Consider the following 21372-nt stretch of genomic DNA (forward strand, 5'->3'; position numbering starts at 1 on the left):
TGGCACCTGCAAGCCTGCGTTCCTCCTCTAAACGAAATCAACTGATGATGAATTGCAGTGATTATTTTATCATTGCGTGTTTAAAAGTGAGATTTTAAGGGGTATGTGACTTACCTACCATGGTTTTAGATGCTTTTTTGCTGTTGTGAATGAATGCTTGAAGCTCGAGCGCAGGTGGTGAACGGGGTGTCTGCATGTGACTGGTAATATTTTCAATATCCAATCATCGTTGTTTTGTTTCGGAGCCTCATTTGTCGGAGCAAGATCGCATATGCTTTTAAAATGTGAGGGGCCCCACACCAAACCCTTGCGGTACCCCCACCTCTAACAGACACAGACCACCACCTTGTGGCACTTTAGTATTCGGGATTTAAATTGAAATCACCTCTTTTCAAAGGTCTAATGGATGATGTTTGATTAATTCAGTGGATTTAAAGCTGGAAAGATCAGATACAGTCTAAATTAACAGCAATGTGAATGCATAAGGAGGTAATGTGATGGAAAATGAACTGAATTTTTATTGCAACATTAAAGGGATAGTTCACTCGTTATTTACTTATCTTCATGTTCAAACCTGTTTGATTTACTTCCTTCTGTGGAACATAAAAGATGTTTTGAAGAACCATAGAGTATTTTTAATTAAAATATCTTCTTTTGCGAGCAGTGAATCAATAACAGATTTTTTAAAAGAACAACCCCCTTTAAAATGTGAAGATTATCAGATTTTCAGGAGACAATTAAAGAAAAAAGGGTGAAAACTTAACAGACAGGAAGAGTGATGGGATTCCAACGATGTAGGCTAATATGTGAAGTAAAAAATACATGTATCATGATTGGGTTGGTTTCGATAACATTCACTATAAGTCATACAATTTTCAATCAGATAAGAATTACCAACATCAGTGATTAAACATATTAAAATTACTTGCCCTGCCAAATTATTAATAAAAAATAAATGTTTCTGTCGATATATACACATTCATTTTAATATTAATTATATATTAGTTATGCTATACATGTGAGAATATATGCTATACGGCTACAGGAATGTCGCCATATATATATATATAGCAAAAGTCTGAATTAAGTGACTCATCTTACCAGCAAAGTTTATTTTCTGGGGTCTACTTCAAACCAGAATGATGTTGCGAAAGCATCCACTCGATCAAGAAAAGAGCGTCATTTCGATTAATTCACTTTTTACCATGGCAACCGCATAATCTCAGCTGCACCGCGCACAACCGCTGCTTCATTTTCCCGCTCGTTTTCACATGACCGTTTAAAAGACAAAACGACGCGGCTCGCCGATAGATATCCCGTGTGTAACACCTCTCGTAGCATAACCGTGCATCATCGTATGTGCGGGCACGAGTGGATAAAGCGGTGGCTGGTTTACAGGATGGGGCTTTTTAGCCAAAGTGGCTTTCGGCTTCGCGCGGGATTAAATGTGCCCGCCAAATGCGCGCGGGATTAACGGCCATTAAAAAGGCAAAACCACTCCAACAGCTTCCTGCGAGGTTTACCACAAAACGGACAGCCTTCCTCGTAAATCTCTCTATATAGGCGATCTCTCTAAATTTCACATACAGGCTCAAACACGTAATTTACACCCTCTCGTATTCGCCATACCTTGCTGAGAAGACCATGATAGCCCCATGCTAGTCTAGCATCACTTTGACCAACTACAGTTCGGCCAACCAGGTAATCTTTTTAATCTCACATTTTCACTTAATATTTCTCTTAAATGTCTAAGGAGACGTTTAGTGAGCCCACGCCCCACAACAAGATGGATTACAGTGGAAAATCTGTTCCCATATTCATATTCATATGCAAACATCTAAAAAGAATAAACAATATGCTGAACATTAAGCCCACGCTAAACCCAACCAGCTTTCAAATCTTCCCCAACAAAAGCAAACAGTGAAGCCATATGCTGAGAGGGCTGATATAATGCAGATACATGTTTTCATATATATTCGATTGTTTTCATATACATGTGTATACATGTTTTCATACGTGTATTTTAACCCATCTCCTGGTTTAAATTTTTTTAATTAAAATTTTAAACCCAACAGTTGGGTTTGTCCATATTTGACCCAAACATGGGTTGAAACAACTCAGCATTTTTAGAGTGTAAAAAACACTATTATTAAGACCCTTGGAACTACCACTTTTGTTAATCACCCAAGCAGTTATCATTTATTAAACCTGGCCAATATATCAGCCTATCAGTATTATCAAAACTAAGACCATGCAAAACCAAACCATTGTCAAATCTGAAACCATGTGATCCACCTGTGAGCCCTGTTCACTTGACCGCTGGTTGCTCATCCAAACGCTCAAAGATGCAGCAACCAGCGCTGCAATGCTGCTAATAGCATTATGCTTGTTAATTATAGAATTAGCATGATTGAGACCGCGGAGTGTAGGCTTGTAATAAATTACGCTCAGATGCTGGAAAGCTTCCTAAATGCTTCTTAGAAAGTACAAGTGTAATTGTTCAATGGCTTCTGGGGTCAGGTTACTATGGCAACCCCTCCCAACCGCTCTTAAAGGCGTAATGACAAGTAATCAGAGGCTCAAGTGTGTAATTGAGTCCTCATGTACATGCAAGAATACATACACAAACACACAAACTCAAGCAAACTGCAAAACAGTCAAACATTCAGTTCAAACAAGGCCCGAACACACACAAACACATGTAAACACACTTAAAATTAAACACAGAAGTCATTCATAAGGACATGTCAGCTTCCTGAATTACTCTTTAACTCTCACACACAAACACACACTCAGAAGCTGGACGCGTGCGTGGGAAGAGCCGCTCAAACTGGTGTCAGAGTGACTCACAGTCTGCTGCGCAGCTTCATGGAGTCACATTAAAGGCTGTTCTCCTCACTTTCTCACACTGGGTGTGAATTTTAGAAGGTTTTAGGGAGGGTCTGAAACCCCTAATTAAGGCTTGAGACCACCTCAAAAAGATGTGTATTATTTAAAAGCAAGCAGTCTTTTTACTTTTCAACAGCAAAGTTTCAGTAATGACAAAACTCAAACTTAGTTAGAGTGCGCGTTTAATTTGGAACTAAATATAGTCGAGTTCTGAAGCAACCATGGCAACAGTCCCTGCTAGAAGAGGATGTAATCATATATTCAGGACTAGGAGGGGCCAAAAGTAACAATTTGGGAATCAACCAATGAAAACACACATCAGTTAGCTACTAATTTAAATACTGGCAGGGACATTATGGCTGTATCCGAAATCCCTTCTATATAGTAGGCAAAAAGCAGTTGACAAAGGTGACAAAAGTAGGGATGTGTCCAAAGCCGAATACTATGTACGTGTAATGGAAGCAAGCTAGTAAGAGCTGTGAATGTAAACCTCACTCCCCTGGCCTCAAGAGGCGTACTAGCGACTAACACTAGCGGTTTTTAGCGTCCTTGTTAGCGTGCCCGCCTCCCACGCCAGAGACACTGGTTCGAATCCTGTGCGGAGCGGGTCGAGAAGTACTAGTTACATTTGGTGCTGTGACCCAGATGGGAGTGAGGTTTAGGGAGGTGAGTGTAATGGAAACAAGCTAGTAAGAGCTGTGAATGTAAACCTCACTCCCCTGGCCTCAAGAGGCGTACTAGCGACTAACACTAGCGGCTGCGGTTTTTAGCGTCCTTGTTAGCGTGCCCGCCTCCCATGCCAGAGACACTGGTTCAAATCCTGCGCGGAGCGGGTCGAGAAGTACTAGTTACATTTGGTGCCGTGACCCGGATGGGAGTGAGGTTTAGGGGAGTAAGCATAATGGAAACAAGCTAGTAAGAGCTGTGCATGTAAACCTTACTCCCCTGGCCTCAAGTGGCGCACTAGCAACTGACGCTAGAGTCTTTAGTGTCCTTGTTAGCGCGCCTGCCTCCCATGCCGGAGACGTGGATTCGAATCCTGCTCAGAGTAGGTTGAGTAGGATGGGTTATATTTAGTGCCATGACCCGGATGGAAGTGTAAAGGAAACAAGCTAGTAAGAGCTGTGAATGTAAACCTCACTCCCCTGGCCTCAAGAGGCACGCTAGCAACTGATGCTAGAGGCTGCGGTCTTTAGCGTCCTTGTTAGTGTGCCTGCCTCTAATGCCCATACCTCCCATTCCAGTCACATTCGGAAAGGAAATGGTGCTCCTAAAAGGACTTGGTGATGGAAAACAATATGACATGGGAGGAAAAAATATATTTCAATGCTTTTGCGTTCTCTTGCAATTATATAGTTGGGTAATTATATTGCATATTATTTGAGGGCATCAGGGAGCCGCTATCAATATGCAGGGTATTGAAATAGCTTTTGAATGCTTGCTCGCGTTTTACTTTCGCTTTCCAATTTGCGATCACGCATACTCTGTGTATAGGGAGTGGCGGTACTGACCACACATTTTACAAGATAAGATATTTGTCAATGAATCTCAGGATCTGTTGCTTACCAAATCCTCCAACAACATCTTGTGAGTCATCTCTCCTTATCTTCACATGATAAGTGAAATCTGATGTACTGTAATGTAGCCGACTACCGCAGCAAGCCTAACCATGTCCCTTTAGGGGTTCCGTAGAATGCATTATTCATTTTCTGTGACTTTCCAAATTCGGAATTAGGCTTTGGGCACATCTCTACAAAGAAGTATGTCTAAATTCACAGTACTAATAAAAGAGTAGGCAAAAAGTACCAGGATGACTTACTTCCTCCGGCGAGATTCTGAAGTGTGCATACATTGTTAGTGGTCACAAGACTTAAAATAAGTACCTACTGAAGAGAGTATGTAATTTCAGATGCAGCCTATCAGATGATACACTGACAAATCATGACACGTATTGTTATTATTTATCTCTTCATTATATATTTACATATCACAAATATCATCAGTATTGTTGTTACCTAAAACTAACACTATTAAAAAGCATTTTGTTATTTGAAATAAAGCTGAAGTTAAATATAAATATTAGATGAATTGCAGTTAGTGGCCAAGGCAACATTTCTACTTTTTGTTTAAGCTTAAATTACAAAAAATTACTGAAATAAAGTGTTTTTTATGAGTGTTTTCAGATGACGTCACAATCCCTCTTACTTTGTAATCTCTCCCCTGCAACTCCATTATGTTATTGAAACGGCAAATTTTCACAATCCAATCAGTTCTTGATGGATAAAATCAATTCCCTACATTCGTTATTGTTGACGATCTGGTTTCACTTGTAAATATGTCAGATTGTAGAAGTGTGAAAGACAGAAGCCTCAGTGTGCTTGTGAAGTGAAGGACAGCGGTGATGTTGTGAGTGGGCGGCGTGTGCCGAGAGGGATTATCTTTCTACAAATATGACAAAACCCATAAAAATGACAGTAAATCAATTATTCGATGGTGTCTCAAAATGACATTGACATAATCTCTGTTGCCATAGAAACACTGATGATATATAAAGATTCCTGTCTGAAATGCTTCTACAAATAAGTGATGGCTGTAGGGACAGATTTTTGTTAGTTTTTATTTATTTATTTTTTTATATATATATATTATTTCCCCCCCACTTTCAGGGCAGTAACTGTATGGATTTTACTCATTTCTCCAATTGCATAAATTTATTACATAAATTAATTTAAGGAGCATTAAACCCTGTTTCTGGAGACTGACTAATCAGACATCTTGAACCAGCTAATCAAGGTCTATACAAAAATTAACTTTCAACAATGAACCTTTCCTGAGAAAAAAAAAACGTTACTGTTCAAAAGTTTGGGTTTTTTAATGCTTCTGAAAGAAGTCTCTTCTGCTTACCGAAGCTGCATTTATTTGATCAAAAATACAGTAAAAACAGTGAAATATTATTACAATTTAAAATAATTGTTTTCCATTTGAATATATTGTAAAATTGTATTCATTCCTGTGATCAAAGCTGAATTTTCAGCATCATTACTCCAGTCTTCAGTGTCACATGATCCTTCAGAAATCATTCTAATATGATGATTTGCTGCTCAAGAAACAGTGCTGCTTCATATTTTTGTGGATTCTTTAATGAACAGAAACTTCAAAAGAACAGCATTTATTTGAAATATAAATCTTTTGTAACATTATAAATGTTTTAACTGTAACTTTTGATCAATTTAATGCATCCTTGCTGAATAAAAGTATTAATTTCTTATAAAAAGAGGAAAAAAAGAAAACATACTTTTACAGTACAAAGTGTGACAACTAGCCCCGGTCTTGCCCCTTTAGTTAAATCCTTTCATAACCTGTAGTTTCTACTGTGTTCTATTTAACACGCCTACATTGTATTTTGCCAACCTATCTGGTTTCATCCATATAAACTGAATCACCCTACAAGCCTATGGCAGGAACTCTCACAGACGGCAATGGAAAGCTGTCCGGTCTTGGAGAGATGAGCCTACAGAAGAACAGAGAAGAGGAATTACTGAAGAGAACAGAGCGTCAGCAGCTCCATTCAGTAAGTGCCTTGGCTTTAATCCAGTGGTGACTGGCAAAAGTTCAAACTCACACTGCCCTCTGTAGACCACTTGTGGTATTTAAGTCAAATTCAGTGCTTATGAAGTATTTCCAGTCAGGGCAGTGGGTCAGCACATCCAATTGACATGAATACGATGTTATTTTAAATTAAACTAGTAGTCAGTCAAATACGTCTGGTTGTATTTGTCATGCTAAAATGCACCAAAAGTTTCCAAAAAACTACTTTCAATGAATCTGAAATCAGTATGTGTGAATATAGGCTAAATTATGCAAGAGACCAGTGGTTTCATCCTCTAATAACATCTAAATCTCAATCAATACAGAACAACATTTTTGAAAAAAAAATTTAAAAAAATAATATATTATATATATTACTCGAGCTCTTTAAAGCAGGATGGATTCCGATTGGCTGTCAATGTTTTTATCGTTCATCTGCCTGGGAAAAAAATTCATTCTAAAAGTGATTCCAACGATATTGTTTCTCTGTGCTGTTATTGTTATGGTAGTGGTGTGAACTCTGCTGTTCTTTTATATTTAGAACGAGTTTTAGAACTATATCTTTATCGTTATAATTATAGTTATCAGCCGTGGTGTGAACGTGCCTTTCATGTGATGCAATAAAGTGGCCTTATAAGTGTTTGACCACTTAAGTGACACTTTCAATTTCTGAATAACCTTGATCACCAAAATGATTATTAACATATATTTATATGTTTTTTACTGTGAAAAAAATTTCTTCATGCCTTAAAGTAGCTTGAATGTAACTCTACACCCTTGCCTCATTTAATATATGCGGCGGATCAATGAATATGCAGATTAGCCCCGCCTCCACTCGCTCACGCCAGCTCAGAGATCCATTCGGTCAACTTACTGAGGTAAACGCTGCACAGTGGTATCGCTCTTTACAACATCGGACACATACCAGTAATTAATATGATTAGCCTTTTGCTTGACTATGTTATCAAACAGCTAATGATGTGTTGCTAATGTTACACAAACCATGTTCACATTCTTCATGTCAGAGTCAGCTACCTTCTAACCATCAGTATCCTTACAAACGCTTTGAACAACTCAGAACATCAGTGGAGAAAGGCATATAGTTCATCAGAACATTGTAATATACATCATACACCCGTCATATTGCTATATCTACATGATTTTTCATATCAACAGAAAAATATACTGGGATAACCTGGCTTCTCTCGAGACTCCCTTGCTAGTTCGCTTTTAATGATATGCTAAAGCTCGCTGGCACATTGACGTGATTGGTTACAAGGTAGTTTGTGATGTCACAGACACCAGCAATTTCAAACCGTGGGTTTGAGACTGTCTTTTTTTTCACTGCAGTTTTAAAGAGAAAATACTCAGCAATGGTGTTGACTTAAAGCTTAATGGTTTGTCTTAAAGCATATTATCATACATAGACATATAAACAACATTAAAAACTTGATTTTCACCACAGGGGGTCTTTAAATCTAACAACGCTATAATATTTTGCTTGAAAAGCTTTCTTTAAAACAAACGCCAGTTTTGATATCTTCTCATCAAATTGCATTTGCAATTGCATTCAGACATTTCTAAGTGGCTAAACACTTTTATGGGGCACTCTTTGCATTATGGATGAAACGCACAAACCATATGATTGTGTGTGATGAAGCCTGACTGTAGAGACAGAGAAAGAGAGCCCAGGGCTGTAGTAATCCTGTGACGTTCATTCCTCTGCTGCGCGCTGGATTATCTGGACCTCGTGCCCACTACGCTAACATGTGACGGGCTTATGATTTGAGAAAGTTAAGAGCACTATACGTGCAGCTTCCCCAAACGGCACATGATAAAACATATGACACACATATATAAGCCTAAAAACATAAGTGAGGGAACATAAAACAAAAAGAGCATCAAAAGTACCATGCTTGTTTGGATAGTAATACAGCATGATGACACACATTTTGGACATGTACCATGGTATTATACCTTGAGGTACAATGCAAATAACTGAAAAAGTTTTTTTTTTTCCTGTAAAACTGCTTTGGAACCAAATGTATTTTCAGAAGTGTGATATGAAAATAGATTTAATTCAAATTAGGGGTGGGCGATATACACGATTAACCAGTAGCGGTAGAGATTTTGGACTAGCCTATGTCTTAATTGTGGTTACGCTCTTGCGATGTTGCGTTTGTGGTCACAAAAGCTTATCATCTGCATGCGTTTTTAAGCATTGTGGTTTAAAAACAAGTGATTTTAAACCATTGAAGCGCTATAGGCAGCAGAACAGAACTCATTTCGCTATATACCAGCGCTGTCTGAGAGACGCGCACGTGAAGTTATTTTTGCCACTTTATTGGCCTTGAACGGTTAAATACACACACTTGTATGTGTAAAAATGCCTGTCTTTGCAAGTATCCTAGGTACGATCATTTATGCCTTAAGTGAACGTAAACAGTTGAGAAAGGAAACGCATGTGTAACAGTATATTGGATCTGGGCAGCTCTTAAAGTGACAGCAGCCTAATATTCTTGCTGTCTGTCATTCATGTTAATGAAACAACAAAAGAGAGAAAATCACTCACTGCTCTTGACTAAATCACTTTTTGTAACTTCAATAAGAAAAAATGGCAATTTAATTTGGACAGTGAAGACCATGCAGTGTTTTTTACACATTTGATTACTTTATACAATATATGTAGCATTTCTTATTTAGCGCTTGAAATTTTTTAGGTAGGTCTATTTTAGTTGTCTGTTCTATTGTATTTTTTTTTTTTTTGACTTATTGCTTGTAATTAGTTTGTTCTAATTTTATCACTGACTGTTTACACGTCTTCAGTAAGCTTGAGGGTTTTTTTTATTTTTTTTTTCATTTAGTTAGGCTAGTATTATTTTTTTTGTGATATTGACATTGGTGACAAGAATTATGAAATGCCTATGGTATCAAAAATGATATTATAAAAACTGTATTTAAAGGTGCAATATGTAAGATTTTTACAGTAAAATATCCAAAAACTACTAGGCCAGTGTTATATATTTTGTTCACTTGAGTACTTACAATCTCCCAAATGTTTCCAACTATTTGTAAATCGTGAGAAAATTGCAATTTTAACCAAGGCTCCGGGACGTGTGAGGAGTCGCCTGTCAATTGCGTCATACCCGCGTTACCCTCGGTTTCCGGTTTTATTTTGTAGAAACCATGGAAACACCAAAGACGCTTTAATATATTACATGTTTTAATAGACAAGGGAACAACTGTTTGGTTACGTTTATAGACAGAACTAATTGTTGTTATATAGCTCAACACGTTTAGTCTTATTGTTTAAATCTAATTTTCTTGATTTTTTTTGCAAGTACCATGCTTTACCATGCCTCAGAGAAAAACACTATTTTATGAAGTAGCTAACATAGCATAATCAGATGCAGCTTTATTTTTAGTAACAGTAATACAGAATTTTCTCCATCATACGTTTTAAAATTAATCGCATGCCATTTATCAACACAAGCCATCCAGCATTTAATATGATATTCTAAAATCGATCTAGTTTACTGCAGTGTGTCTCAAACAAGTGTCACACAGCCGCCGCCGAGCGAACGCACATAGTAACGTTATAACATAATTTTCAACACAGTCAAAAGTATCTAATATGATAAACAGAGCTGCGTTACCTCATACTCATGACCATAAAAGCACAAGCGGCGCCAGCGGCTGTGTCATAATAAAAGTTCCGCTGCTCGCAGCGTTGCGCAATCGCTCCAGCGGCCTCGTTCAGCTCCAGCGGCCTCGTTCAGCTCCCACAACACTCGGTCCTGCTCTGCTTCATACTACAGTAACGTTAATAATCGCATCCATGAACATGATTTCTTCCTGAGTCCTATCCCGATTGTTTCTACTGGCTGTGATGTGAAGACCACATGTCCCCAGATTCCGCGCTCAAACTTGCCGTCATCAAGCTACACCTTTGTTTTGAATAGACATCTAGCGACCTCTAGCGGACATAAATGTTACATATTGCACCTTTAAAGCAAAAATGACTATATTGTGATATATATCGTTATCGTGAAATAAAATTACTAGTATCATGATATAAGATTTTGGTCATATCGCCCACCACTAATTCAAATTTGTAAGCTGCTTTAGATAAAAGTGTCTAATAAAACCAATAAACAAAGACTGTTGTACATGAATATGGTACTTATTCAATATCCCTGAATTACCATTAAATAAAAATATGCTTTTGCATAAAGGACTAAATATGGATGTGATCACGAGCCTACAGGACTATGGAATAGAACAAAATGAAAATCAAAAAAAGAAAAAAAAAAAGCAACTTTTTATCCTGAAAAATAAAATGTGTCACGGTTTCAACAAAAAATATTAACTGTTTTCAACATTGATAATAATTATAAATGTTTTTTGTGCTGCAAATCATCATATTATAATGATTTCTGAAGGATCATGTGACACTGAAGACTGGAGTAATGATGCTGAAAATTCAGCTTTGATCACAGGAATAAATTACAGTTTAACAAATATTCAAATTTAAAAATGTTATTTTAAATTGTAATAATATTTCACTGTTTCTACTGTATTTTTGATCAAATAAATGCAGCCTTGTTGAGCAGAAGACACTTATTTCAAATCATTAAAAAAATCTTACTGACCCCAAACTTTTGAACAGTAGTTTATATGACAATATATAAGAAGAGAAGTCAAATATGCTTTTAAACTTGCAATAATTTAATGTTTATAATGCATAAAACAAGCATAAGCAGCGATTTTCGACTCAGCAACAGGTTGTTGGCGTAAACACAAAAGTAAAACCTTATTAACTGTGTTGACTTTGCTAATTTCTACTGGTTATTGAGTTAAAATGGATGATCTTTAATGAAAGGAGTTTCTTCCCGAACTGTAAATGAAATGATCTCACGCTCGACTCGACCACAAGCATTCCTCAGAGTCCCGAGACTGAACACGAGCGGGGGTCACCGATTTTATCCCTAGCATGTGATACGGGGGTTGTAAGAGTGTGTGTGTGTGTGTAGTGTAGAAAGGAGGGACACAAAGCAGTGTGTGCAGAGAAAGAGAGCTGGATGAAGTTTTCCGTGTCTAATGCATCTCACTCTCTTTCAGTAGCTCATCATGTCTTTCGCTCTGCTTGTGTTCGTCTTCATTCAGTTCTTCAGTCAGTCTCTCCAGCAGTTTCCTCGGCCCTGCACCACACCGGACGTCCTGCAGAGCAAGCGCTGCTGTCCAGTTTGGCCGGGCGACGGTTCGGTGTGCGGATCCCTTTCGGGTCGAGGCTTCTGCCAGGATGTCACGGTCTCCGACCTTCCCAACGGGCCGCAGTTCCCTCATTCAGACGTGGACGACCGCGAACGCTGGCCTCTGGTGTTTTACAACCAAACCTGCCAGTGCGCCGGCAACTACATGGGGTTCAACTGCGGCGAGTGCAAGTTCGGTTACTTCGGCGCCAACTGCGGGGAAAGACGGGAGTCTGTTCGCAGAAACATCTTCCAGTTGTCCATGTCCGAACAGCAGCGGTTCATCTCATACCTAAATCTCGCGAAGACCACCATCAGCCCCGATTACATGATCGTGACTGGCACGTACGCGCAGATGAACAATGGCTCGACGCCCATGTTCGCAAACATCAGCGTGTACGACCTGTTCGTGTGGATGCACTATTACGTGTCCCGTGACGCGCTGCTCGGGGGTCCCGGGAACGTGTGGGCCGACATTGATTTTGCGCACGAGTCGGCCGCTTTCCTGCCCTGGCACCGAGTTTACCTGCTGTTCTGGGAGCACGAGATCCGGAAGCTGACCGGTGACTTTAACTTTACTATCCCGTACTGGGACTGGCGCGACGCGCAGGACTGTCAGGTGTGCACGGACGAGCTGATGGGGGCCCGCAGTCCTCTCAGCCCCAACCTGATCAGCCCGTCCTCGGTGTTCTCCTCCTGGAAGGTAAACATGAAAACAAATTCATTTTACTCAAGAATACAGTATTTATCCCTCTAGTCATGTTGGTTCTATTCATTTGGAATTCATTCCAATTACACAAATGCTTGTTTTCTCTTGCAGACACACAAAACCAAACTAAAATCCCAATATCATCATATTTTTGCAGTATCTCTTGGACAAACAAGTGAACACAATGAAACTATTACATTCAGACAAGGGGAAATTGTGTAAATGAGGGTAGATAATAGTCTGTAATGCCATTTTAAATTTATTTAAGTCACTTTTAAGGATTGTGAAAAGTAAACAGCAAAAAAAAAGTAAATTAATAAATACAATATTTAAAAAAAAAATGAATCATAATAAAAATAAATGATGAATTAAAAAATGTTAAAAAACAATTAAAATTAAATCGAATAGTCTGTAATATAATTTTAAATTTATTTAAGATCACTAAATGTAAATAAACAAATACAATATTTAAAATGAAAAAAATAAATAAATCCTAATAAAAATAAATGACGAAATAAATGTTTCTTTCAGGTTTATTGCAATATAAAAATGTAAAACAATTTAAATTAAAATATATATATATACACATTATATATATATACATATATATATATACACATATACATATTATATATATATATATATATATAAAATGTAAAACAATTTAAATTAAAATTGCAATAAACCTGAAAGAAACATTTAGGTTTCAAGACATTTTTACATAAAAAGTCCATAATTACCCAAATACAGTTTAGTAAATGCATTAATATTTTCATTTGACATGCTTCCTTAAGAATAAATTATGGTTTTGTTCAACTTATCCCTCAAGTTCTTTTCATTTAGACTTGTATTATAGGAAATACGATGGATTATGTTGGGAAAAAAAGCTACAGAATTTATAATTCAATTCAAATTGTGGCATGCTGATTAAATCAAATAAAAACATTTATTAAAATAAATAAATTAAAAAATATATTGGAATTATTACTTGAGTACATTTGCAATAGGTGTTTTTGTCAGCTTATAAAGAGTGCAGCATAAATAAATAAATAAAAGAAATAAAATGTATTTATTTCATCTACATTCTATATAACCTTTTTTTTTCTTTTAATAATCTCCACATTTTTCAGTGCAGGTCTATAGGCACTAAACACATGGAGAGTGTGTCGCTGTGATTCAAAGAAAAGTGTTTATTTTAGCCATGTGACTGGGATTTGGTCACATAACTTGTCAAATGTCAGTTTAGTTAACCCACCTAGAGGGGTTATGACGTCACACATTCCCTTGAGAGCGCAGCATCTGAGGAAGCCGCCCTGTGTGACGATGCGTTTATAAAGGCGTGATTGTGTGACGCCGCCTCGAGCGCAGCGCGGGTCGATGAGCACGCTAACACCTGACTTGCAGTGAAGTTTGGGTGCAGCGGGGTCACGAGTGTGTCTGGCCCCTAAAACCGCCATTAACTTCAGTACTGACCCGCTCACAAGAGCCTCCTCAGGGAATGAGGCAAAGCAGCTTCATTCAGATACAGTGCACTCTTAGAAGAAACACTTCTATATACAGCCTTAAAGGGGTCTGTCAGGCATCATGAGACCATTTTACGCATTTAGTTTTAATTCATTTATACTTTTAATTACATTTTATGAATTAAAAAGCTCATAAAACATACTAAATTTCTAGAAAAATTGAAATAACCTGTTAAACATGAAAGTATTATGCAATCATTTGAGACATTTCTCCTTATATAGAACCTTTTTGGCATTCTTTAAAATTGAGTCAAGAACCCTAGAGTTCTAACAGAACGCCACTGAACTTTTTTCTCCAAAGAGTGCACGGGCATACTTTGGGTCAGTGTTATTTTAGTTTTATTGAGATACTAGTATAGTTTTTATTACTAGTGTGAATTAGTTTTTATTTTTATATTTTTCATTTAAAAAAAATCATTTAAAGTTTTAATAATTATGTTGTGTGTTTTTGTCATTTTTATTAGATTTTGTTTTTTATTAGTTTGGTTTTTTTGTTTGTTTTTTTTAGTTAAGTTAAACTCTGTGAAAATGAGAAATGTTTCCATTGAATCTAATTGAAATAAAATAACTAAGTTTAAAAAATATTTTATTTTATTTCAGTTAAAGTTCATTTTATTTCAAGTAACAAAAAATGTTTTTTTATGGTTTTAGTTCATTATAATAACATTGCTTTTGGTTCCATAACCCAACGGTACTGTATATACAGGTGCTGGTCATATAATTAGAATATCATCAAAAAGTTTCAATAATTCCATTCAAATAGTGAAACTTGTATATTATATTCATTCATTACACACAGACTGATATATTTCAAATGTTTATTTCTTTTAATTTTGATGATTATAACTGACAACTAAGGAAAATCCCAAATTCAGTATCTCAGAAAATTAGAATATTGTGGAAAGGTTCAATATTGAAGACACCTGGTGCCACACTCTAATCAGCTAATTAACTCAAAACACCTGCAAAGGCCTTTAAATGGTCTCTCAGTCTAGTTCTGTAGGCTACACAATCATGGGGAAGACTGCTGACTTGACAGTTGTCCAAAAGACGACCATTGACACCTTGCACAAGGAGGGCAAGACACAAAAGGTCATTGCAAAAGAGGCTGGCTGTTCACAGAGCTCTGTGTCCAAGCACATTAATAGAGAGGCGAAGGGAAGGAAAAGATGCGGTAGAAAAAAGTGTACAAGCAATAGGGATAACCGCACCCTGGAGAGGATTGTGAAACAAAACCCATTCAAAAATGTGGGGGAGATTCACAAAGAGTGGACTGCAGCTGGAGTCAGTGCTTCAAGAACCACTACGCACAGACGTATGCAAGACATGGGTTTCAGCTGTCGCATTCCTTGTGTCAAGCCACTCTTGAACAACAGACAGCATCAGAAGCGTCTCGCCTGGGCTAAAGACAAAAAGGACTGGACTGCTGCCGAGTGGTCCAAAATTATGTTCTCTGATGAAAGTAAATTTTGTATTTCCTTTGGAAATCAGGGTCCCAAAGTCTGGAGGAAGAGAGGAGAGGCACACAATCCACGTTGCTTGAGGTCCAGTGTAAAGTTTCCACAGTCAGTGATGGTTTGGGGTGCCATGTCATCTGCTGGTGTTGGTCCACTGTGTTTTCTGAGGTCCAAGGTCAACGCAGCCGCATACCAGGAAGTTTTAGAGCACTTCATGCTTCCTGCTGCTGACCAGCTTTATGGAGATGCAGATTTCATTTTCCAACAGGACTTGGCACCTGCACACAGTGCCAAAGCTACCAGTACCTGGTTTAAGGACCATGGTATCCCTGTTCTTAACTGGCCAGCAAACTCGCCTGACCTTAACCCCATAGAAAATCTATGGGGTATTGTGAAGAGGAAGATGCGATATACCAGACCCAACAATGCAGAAGAGCTGAAGGCCACTATCAGAGCAACCTGGGCTCTTATAACACCTGAGCAGTGCCACAGACTGATCGACTCCATGCCACGCCGTATTGCTGCAGTAATTCAGGCAAAAGGAGCCCCAACTAAGTATTGAGTGCTGTACATGCTCATACTTTTCATGTTCATACTTTTCAGTTGGCCAAGATTTCTAAAAATCCTTTCTTTGTATTGGTCTTAAGTAATATTCTAATTTTCTGAGATACTGAAATTGGGATTTTCCTTAGTTGTCAGTAATAATCATCAAAATTAAAAGAAATAAACATTTGAAATATATCAGTCTGTGTGTAATGAATGAATATAATATACAAGTTTCACTTTTTGTAATGGAATTAGTGAAATAAATAAACTTTTTGATGATATTCTAATTATATGACCAGCACCTGTATATATATATATATATATATATATATATATATATATATATATATATATATATATATATATATATATAAAAAGACGTAAAACCCTTAACCTTGAATATTAAACCTTGAAAAAACACCACTGCTATTTTCTTCAGAAAGAGTAAAAATTGAGTTCTCAGTTGTCATTTTCTTTTCCTCCATCTTTCTCTCTCCCTCCCTCCCTCATCTTCAGCTGTGAGCGTAGGCGTTCTTACATCTCTTAAGACCAGCAGGGAGGTGAAATGGCATCCAATTAGCATACGAGTAACGAGCAGTATTAGTCATCGAGATGGATGAGGTTTCCCTCATGTGCTTTAGAAAAACGTACAGGCTTTCAACACATTCACAACTCTATGTTTTTAGAGTAAAATAGGCACTGGGGTGAACTGCATTATTGTAATGACAAAAGTGTGTGGTTTCATTTTAATTATCATGAAAATAATATTACAATGAAACAAATCTTAATAGTCCTAAAAATAGGTTTCATTTTATTTAGTTTATTTGTTTGTTCTTTTTTTTTTAACTAAAAAATGATTTCAATATATTTATTTTAATTATTAAAAAATAATAAAAGTAAATACAGTACCATTCAAAAGTTTGGGGTCGGTAAGATTATTAATGCTTTTTGAAAAAAAGTCTCTTCTGCTCACTAAGGCTGCATTTATTTGCTCAAAAACAGGGAAATATTTTTACCATTTAAAATAACTGTTTTCTATTTGAATATATAGTAAAATATAATTTATTCCTGTGATCAAAGTTGAATTTTCAGCATCATTACTCCAGTCTTCAGTGTCACATGATCCTTCAGAAATCATTCTAATATGATGATTTGCTGCTCAAGAAACATTTATTATTATCATCAATGTTGAAAACAGTTGTGCTGCTTCATATTTTTGTGGAAACCTTGATTTTTTTTAGGATTCTTTGATAGAAAGTCCAAAAGGACAGTATTTATATGAAAGAGAAATCTTTTGTAACATTATAAATGTGTTTACTGTCACTTTTAGTCAATTTAATGCATCTTTGGTGAATGAAAGTGTGTGTGTGTGTGTGTGTGTGTGTGTGTGTGTGTGTGTGTGTGTGTATATATATATATATATATATATATATATATATATATATATATATATATACACTTTTTTTTTTTTTTGATTATAGGGTAAAATACGGCCAAAAGGACAGTATTTATATGAAAGAGAAACCTTTTGTAACATTATAAATGTGTTTACTGTCACTTTTAGTCAATTTAATGCATCTTTGGTGAATGAAAGTGTGTGTGTGTGTGTGTGTGTGTGTGTGTGTGTGTATATATATATATATATACACACACACGTTTTTTTGTTTTTTGTTTTTTTATTATAGGGTAAAATACGGCCCAAACATGTTCTTGACAGGTTTCAAGAGATTGATATATTACAACCCTTATTGTTTAGGTCTGCTGGTGTGTTTAATAAGTGTCCACATACCTGTACAGGTGATCTGTTCTCAACCTGAAGACTACAACCTCCGCGAGGTTTTGTGTGACGGGTCACCAGAGGGACCGTTACTGCGCAACCCAGGTAACCATGACCGAAACCGTGTCCCGCGGCTACCCACCTCCGCAGACGTGGAGTCAGTACTGAGCCTGACGGAGTACGAGACGGGGCTGATGGACAGACGGGCCAACATGAGCTTCAGGAACGCTCTGGAAGGTAAAGGAACAGCAGTGTGTGAAGTGTGAAAAAAAAAAAAGATGTCACACTTCCTCAACACATCAGGCTCTAAAAACTGAACACGTCTCACCTGTGCAGGTTTTGCAAGTCCCGAGACGGGGTTGGCAGTAACAGGTCGGAGTTTGATGCACAACTCCTTACACGTCTTCATGAACGGATCCATGTCTTCAGTGCAGGGGTCTGCCAACGACCCCATTTTTCTTTTACATCATGCCTTTATTGACAGGTAAAATACGTGCACACGCACACACACATCGGGTTTCCGCGCTTTATGGGGACTTTCTATAGCATAATGATTTTTATACTGTACAAACTGTATATTATACCCCCTAAACCTAACCCTACCCATCACAGGAAACTTTCTGCATTTTTACATTTTCAAAAAACATCACTTAGTATGACTTATAAGCTGTTTTCCTCATGGGGACCAAAAAATTTCCCCACAAGGACAAGGATTTTGGATATTGCCCCCCCAAATTCATTTGCAGGTATGATGAGCACAAATATGATGAACTCGGAGTAGTTTCCCATTGATGTTCTCATTGCAGCTGTGCGTTTCTGTGTTTCAGCATCTTTGAGCAATGGCTGAGGAGACACCAGCCTCCCCGCACACACTACCCAACCGCTAACGCCCCGATCGGGCACAACGACGGCTATTATATGGTCCCCTTCATCCCTCTGTACAGAAACGGAGATTATTTCCTCTCGACTAAAGCTCTGGGATATGAATATGCATATTTACTGGACCCAAGTGAGTTATTAGTATTAGGGCTGGGCATTGACACACATTTCACTATTCGATTTCGATTCACAAGTTTGCAATTTGATTCAATTCCGATTCAGTTAGATTTGATATTGATTCATTTGGGTATATTTTAGATACAGGTCAAAACGATGTAGTATACATGCCAGACCAGTATGTGGCGCTGTAATTCTGCCACAAAGAAGTCCCCTGGAGCATGCACATAAACACTGTATACAAACTTTAGTAAAGCTTAGTAATAAAGCTTTACTTTAGTAAAGCTAATAGGCTCGGTAGCTTCTGCGGCACGAACACAAGCATGTGGTCCGCTATTGTTGTTGTTGTTGCTGTTACGTGACTAGCGGTGTCTGACTAGGCTCGAGACGTAGGGTGATGACATCATTGTTTCACAAAATATACGGATTGGCTGTACACATGAAAACACAAGGGTGTTGTTTTCAGATTTATCCACTCTGGGACCCGGTTTCAAAAAATAGTGGTTTCAGGCTCCCAAAACGCTGGATCCATCTGGCCGAAACGCCGATATGAAACAAATTTTTACGTATACAGCTAAATGTGTCTCAGGCTCTAAATCAGTCTTTACATAGAAAGGTAGATTGGTCTAATTTAAATCTGAAAAGTTAGACTATTTTATGCAACTGCTTTGTATACAAACATATAAATTGTACACAAGACAGTTTTTATAATTCTAGTTAGAATATTAAGTTTTGAATGACATAATTATGTCTACTCCAGTTCACTTTTTGAAATACAAACAAACTGTGGCTGTCATAAAAACTTTTTTCATGGCGGATTTATTCAAACATATTTTAGTGAAGAACAGGTAGAGTAAAAATATGAATAGGTTATGTAATATAGAGCATATATTTAGCAAAATGCTCCTCTCAAGTGTTTATTTTTATAGCTGACTATCGAGTTTATGGTCATTGAATGAATTTCCTGAGGTAAATCTGTGAGAAGTTGTTTTATTGTCGTCTTCCTGCGGTTGAAACACTGATTGAGCGATTACATGAGACATTAATACTTTTTAGTAAGTTGTACTGTATCTTTAAACATACCTTCTGATGTTCATTCATGTTTATTTCATGCTAAAACTAGTAGTAAAGAGAAAAAGATGATCAGTCACGTGCGGCTGGAACTTATGCGGCTACAGCAATCTGTCACGCCATATTAAAGAGAGTCAAAGCGATATTTATTGTTTGGATTTCGTTATAAAATTGACATAATTTAACTATTTCAAATCAAAAGTAACAAAGCTTATCGCGGTTATTGGATGACGCGCTACAAATAATGTTTTTTTTTTTTTCTTCACACATCAATTAAAAACAGCAGACTAAAAGTCTTTATATCGTTTGAGAAACGGAGAAGTCATTATTTTATCCCAGCTCTAATTAGCATACATTCAGGTACTTCCTTTAGCCTTCTGTTTTCATTCGCTTCAATCTCTCGCAGGTCAGCGGTTTATGCAGGAGTTTTTGACGCCTTATCTTCAGCAAGCTCAGCAGATCTGGCGCTGGCTGCTGGCAGCAGGGATCCTGGGTGCGGTTGTGGCGGGAATTATCGCTACTATTATCGCCGTGGCGTGTAGAAGGAGGACAAAGAGGCGAAAGGCGTCGGGATACGGGGAGAGACAGCCGCTCCTGAACAGCAGCGAAGAGGAGGGTTCAACTTCATACCAGACTACACTGTGAACCAGCGACGACAGACACACTGTACCGACAGGAAAGACGCAACTGCCAGTTATCCAGGTCATGTGACACATGAGTCCAGATCTCGCCTCTCAACCTCGAGTTTACTCATGTTAAAATTAATATTTTTATTCAGCAAGGATGCTTTAAATTGATCAAAATTGACAGTAAATACATTTATAATGTTACAAAAAGTCTAATAAAAACTGTTCTTTTAAACTTTTTACTCAGCAAAGAATCCTAAAAATTATAATGTATCAAGGTTTCCACAAAAAATATGAAGCAGCTCAACTGTTTTCAACACTGATAATAATCAGAAATGTTTCTTGAGCAGCAAATCAGCATAGCAGAATGATTTCTGAAGGATCTGGATTAATGATGCTGATGCAGCTTTGCATCACAGTAATAAATTATATTTTAAAATATAGAAAAGAGTTATTTTATATTGTAATAATTTCACAATATTACTGTTGTTATTGTATTTCTGATCAAGTAATTGCTGTCCAAAACAAATCTTAACAACCCCAAACTTTTCAATGGCAATGTACAAACTACATTAGTCAAAATGTGCAGTATAAAACCAGTATAAAAACAGTATTTCAGTCAGAATATACTGACTGAAATACTGCCTCCCATAATGCAATGCGCTTCACTTGAATTTTCATTTCCAGTGTGATGAATGAACCCGAAGCAATTTCTCCCACAAATTTTAACATCCTTAGTTTTTTTTTTTGTTTTTAAAACAATTGGATTTAAACAGGCAAAAGAATAATTTTCATTTCCGAGATGATTGCAAATGCAACACAGTGAGGTCAGATGACAATTTTTTTTAAATGCATATTGTTGCATTCTATTTCATATGCCAATTAATAAATAGTGCACAGTATACACTGTGTAGTAAGCTTGTATTGTGACCACAACT

General features: G+C 37.2%; 1 protein-coding gene across 1 annotated transcript; it reads left to right on the forward strand.

Annotated features, from left to right (window-relative positions):
* The first annotated feature begins 11243 nt into the window (after nt 1-11243).
* On the forward strand, nt 11244-21298 carry tyr (tyrosinase). Its single transcript, XM_051863637.1, has 5 exons — nt 11244-12432; nt 17762-17978; nt 18078-18225; nt 18569-18750; nt 20215-21298. The coding sequence occupies exons 1-5, from the start codon at nt 11608-11610 to the stop codon at nt 20451-20453; spliced, it is 1611 nt and encodes a 536-aa protein (XP_051719597.1). The 5' UTR covers nt 11244-11607; the 3' UTR covers nt 20454-21298.
* Nucleotides 21299-21372: the final 74 nt, after the last annotated feature.

The sequence above is a fragment of the Ctenopharyngodon idella genome, chromosome 15 (assembly GCF_019924925.1).
Source record: "Ctenopharyngodon idella isolate HZGC_01 chromosome 15, HZGC01, whole genome shotgun sequence".
NCBI classification, from domain to species: domain Eukaryota; kingdom Metazoa; phylum Chordata; class Actinopteri; order Cypriniformes; family Xenocyprididae; genus Ctenopharyngodon; species Ctenopharyngodon idella.

Excerpts from the sequence above, each read along its gene's own strand:
- tyr (XM_051863637.1), top strand. The coding sequence starts at position 11,608 with ATGTCTTTCGCTCTGCTTGTGTTCGTCTTCATTCAGTTCTTCAGTCAG. Across the intron at positions 12,433-17,761 it reads CGGTGTTCTCCTCCTGGAAG|GTGATCTGTTCTCAACCTGA; the intron begins GTAAACATGAAA and ends ATACCTGTACAG. Across the intron at positions 18,226-18,568 it reads CATCATGCCTTTATTGACAG|CATCTTTGAGCAATGGCTGA; the intron begins GTAAAATACGTG and ends TCTGTGTTTCAG.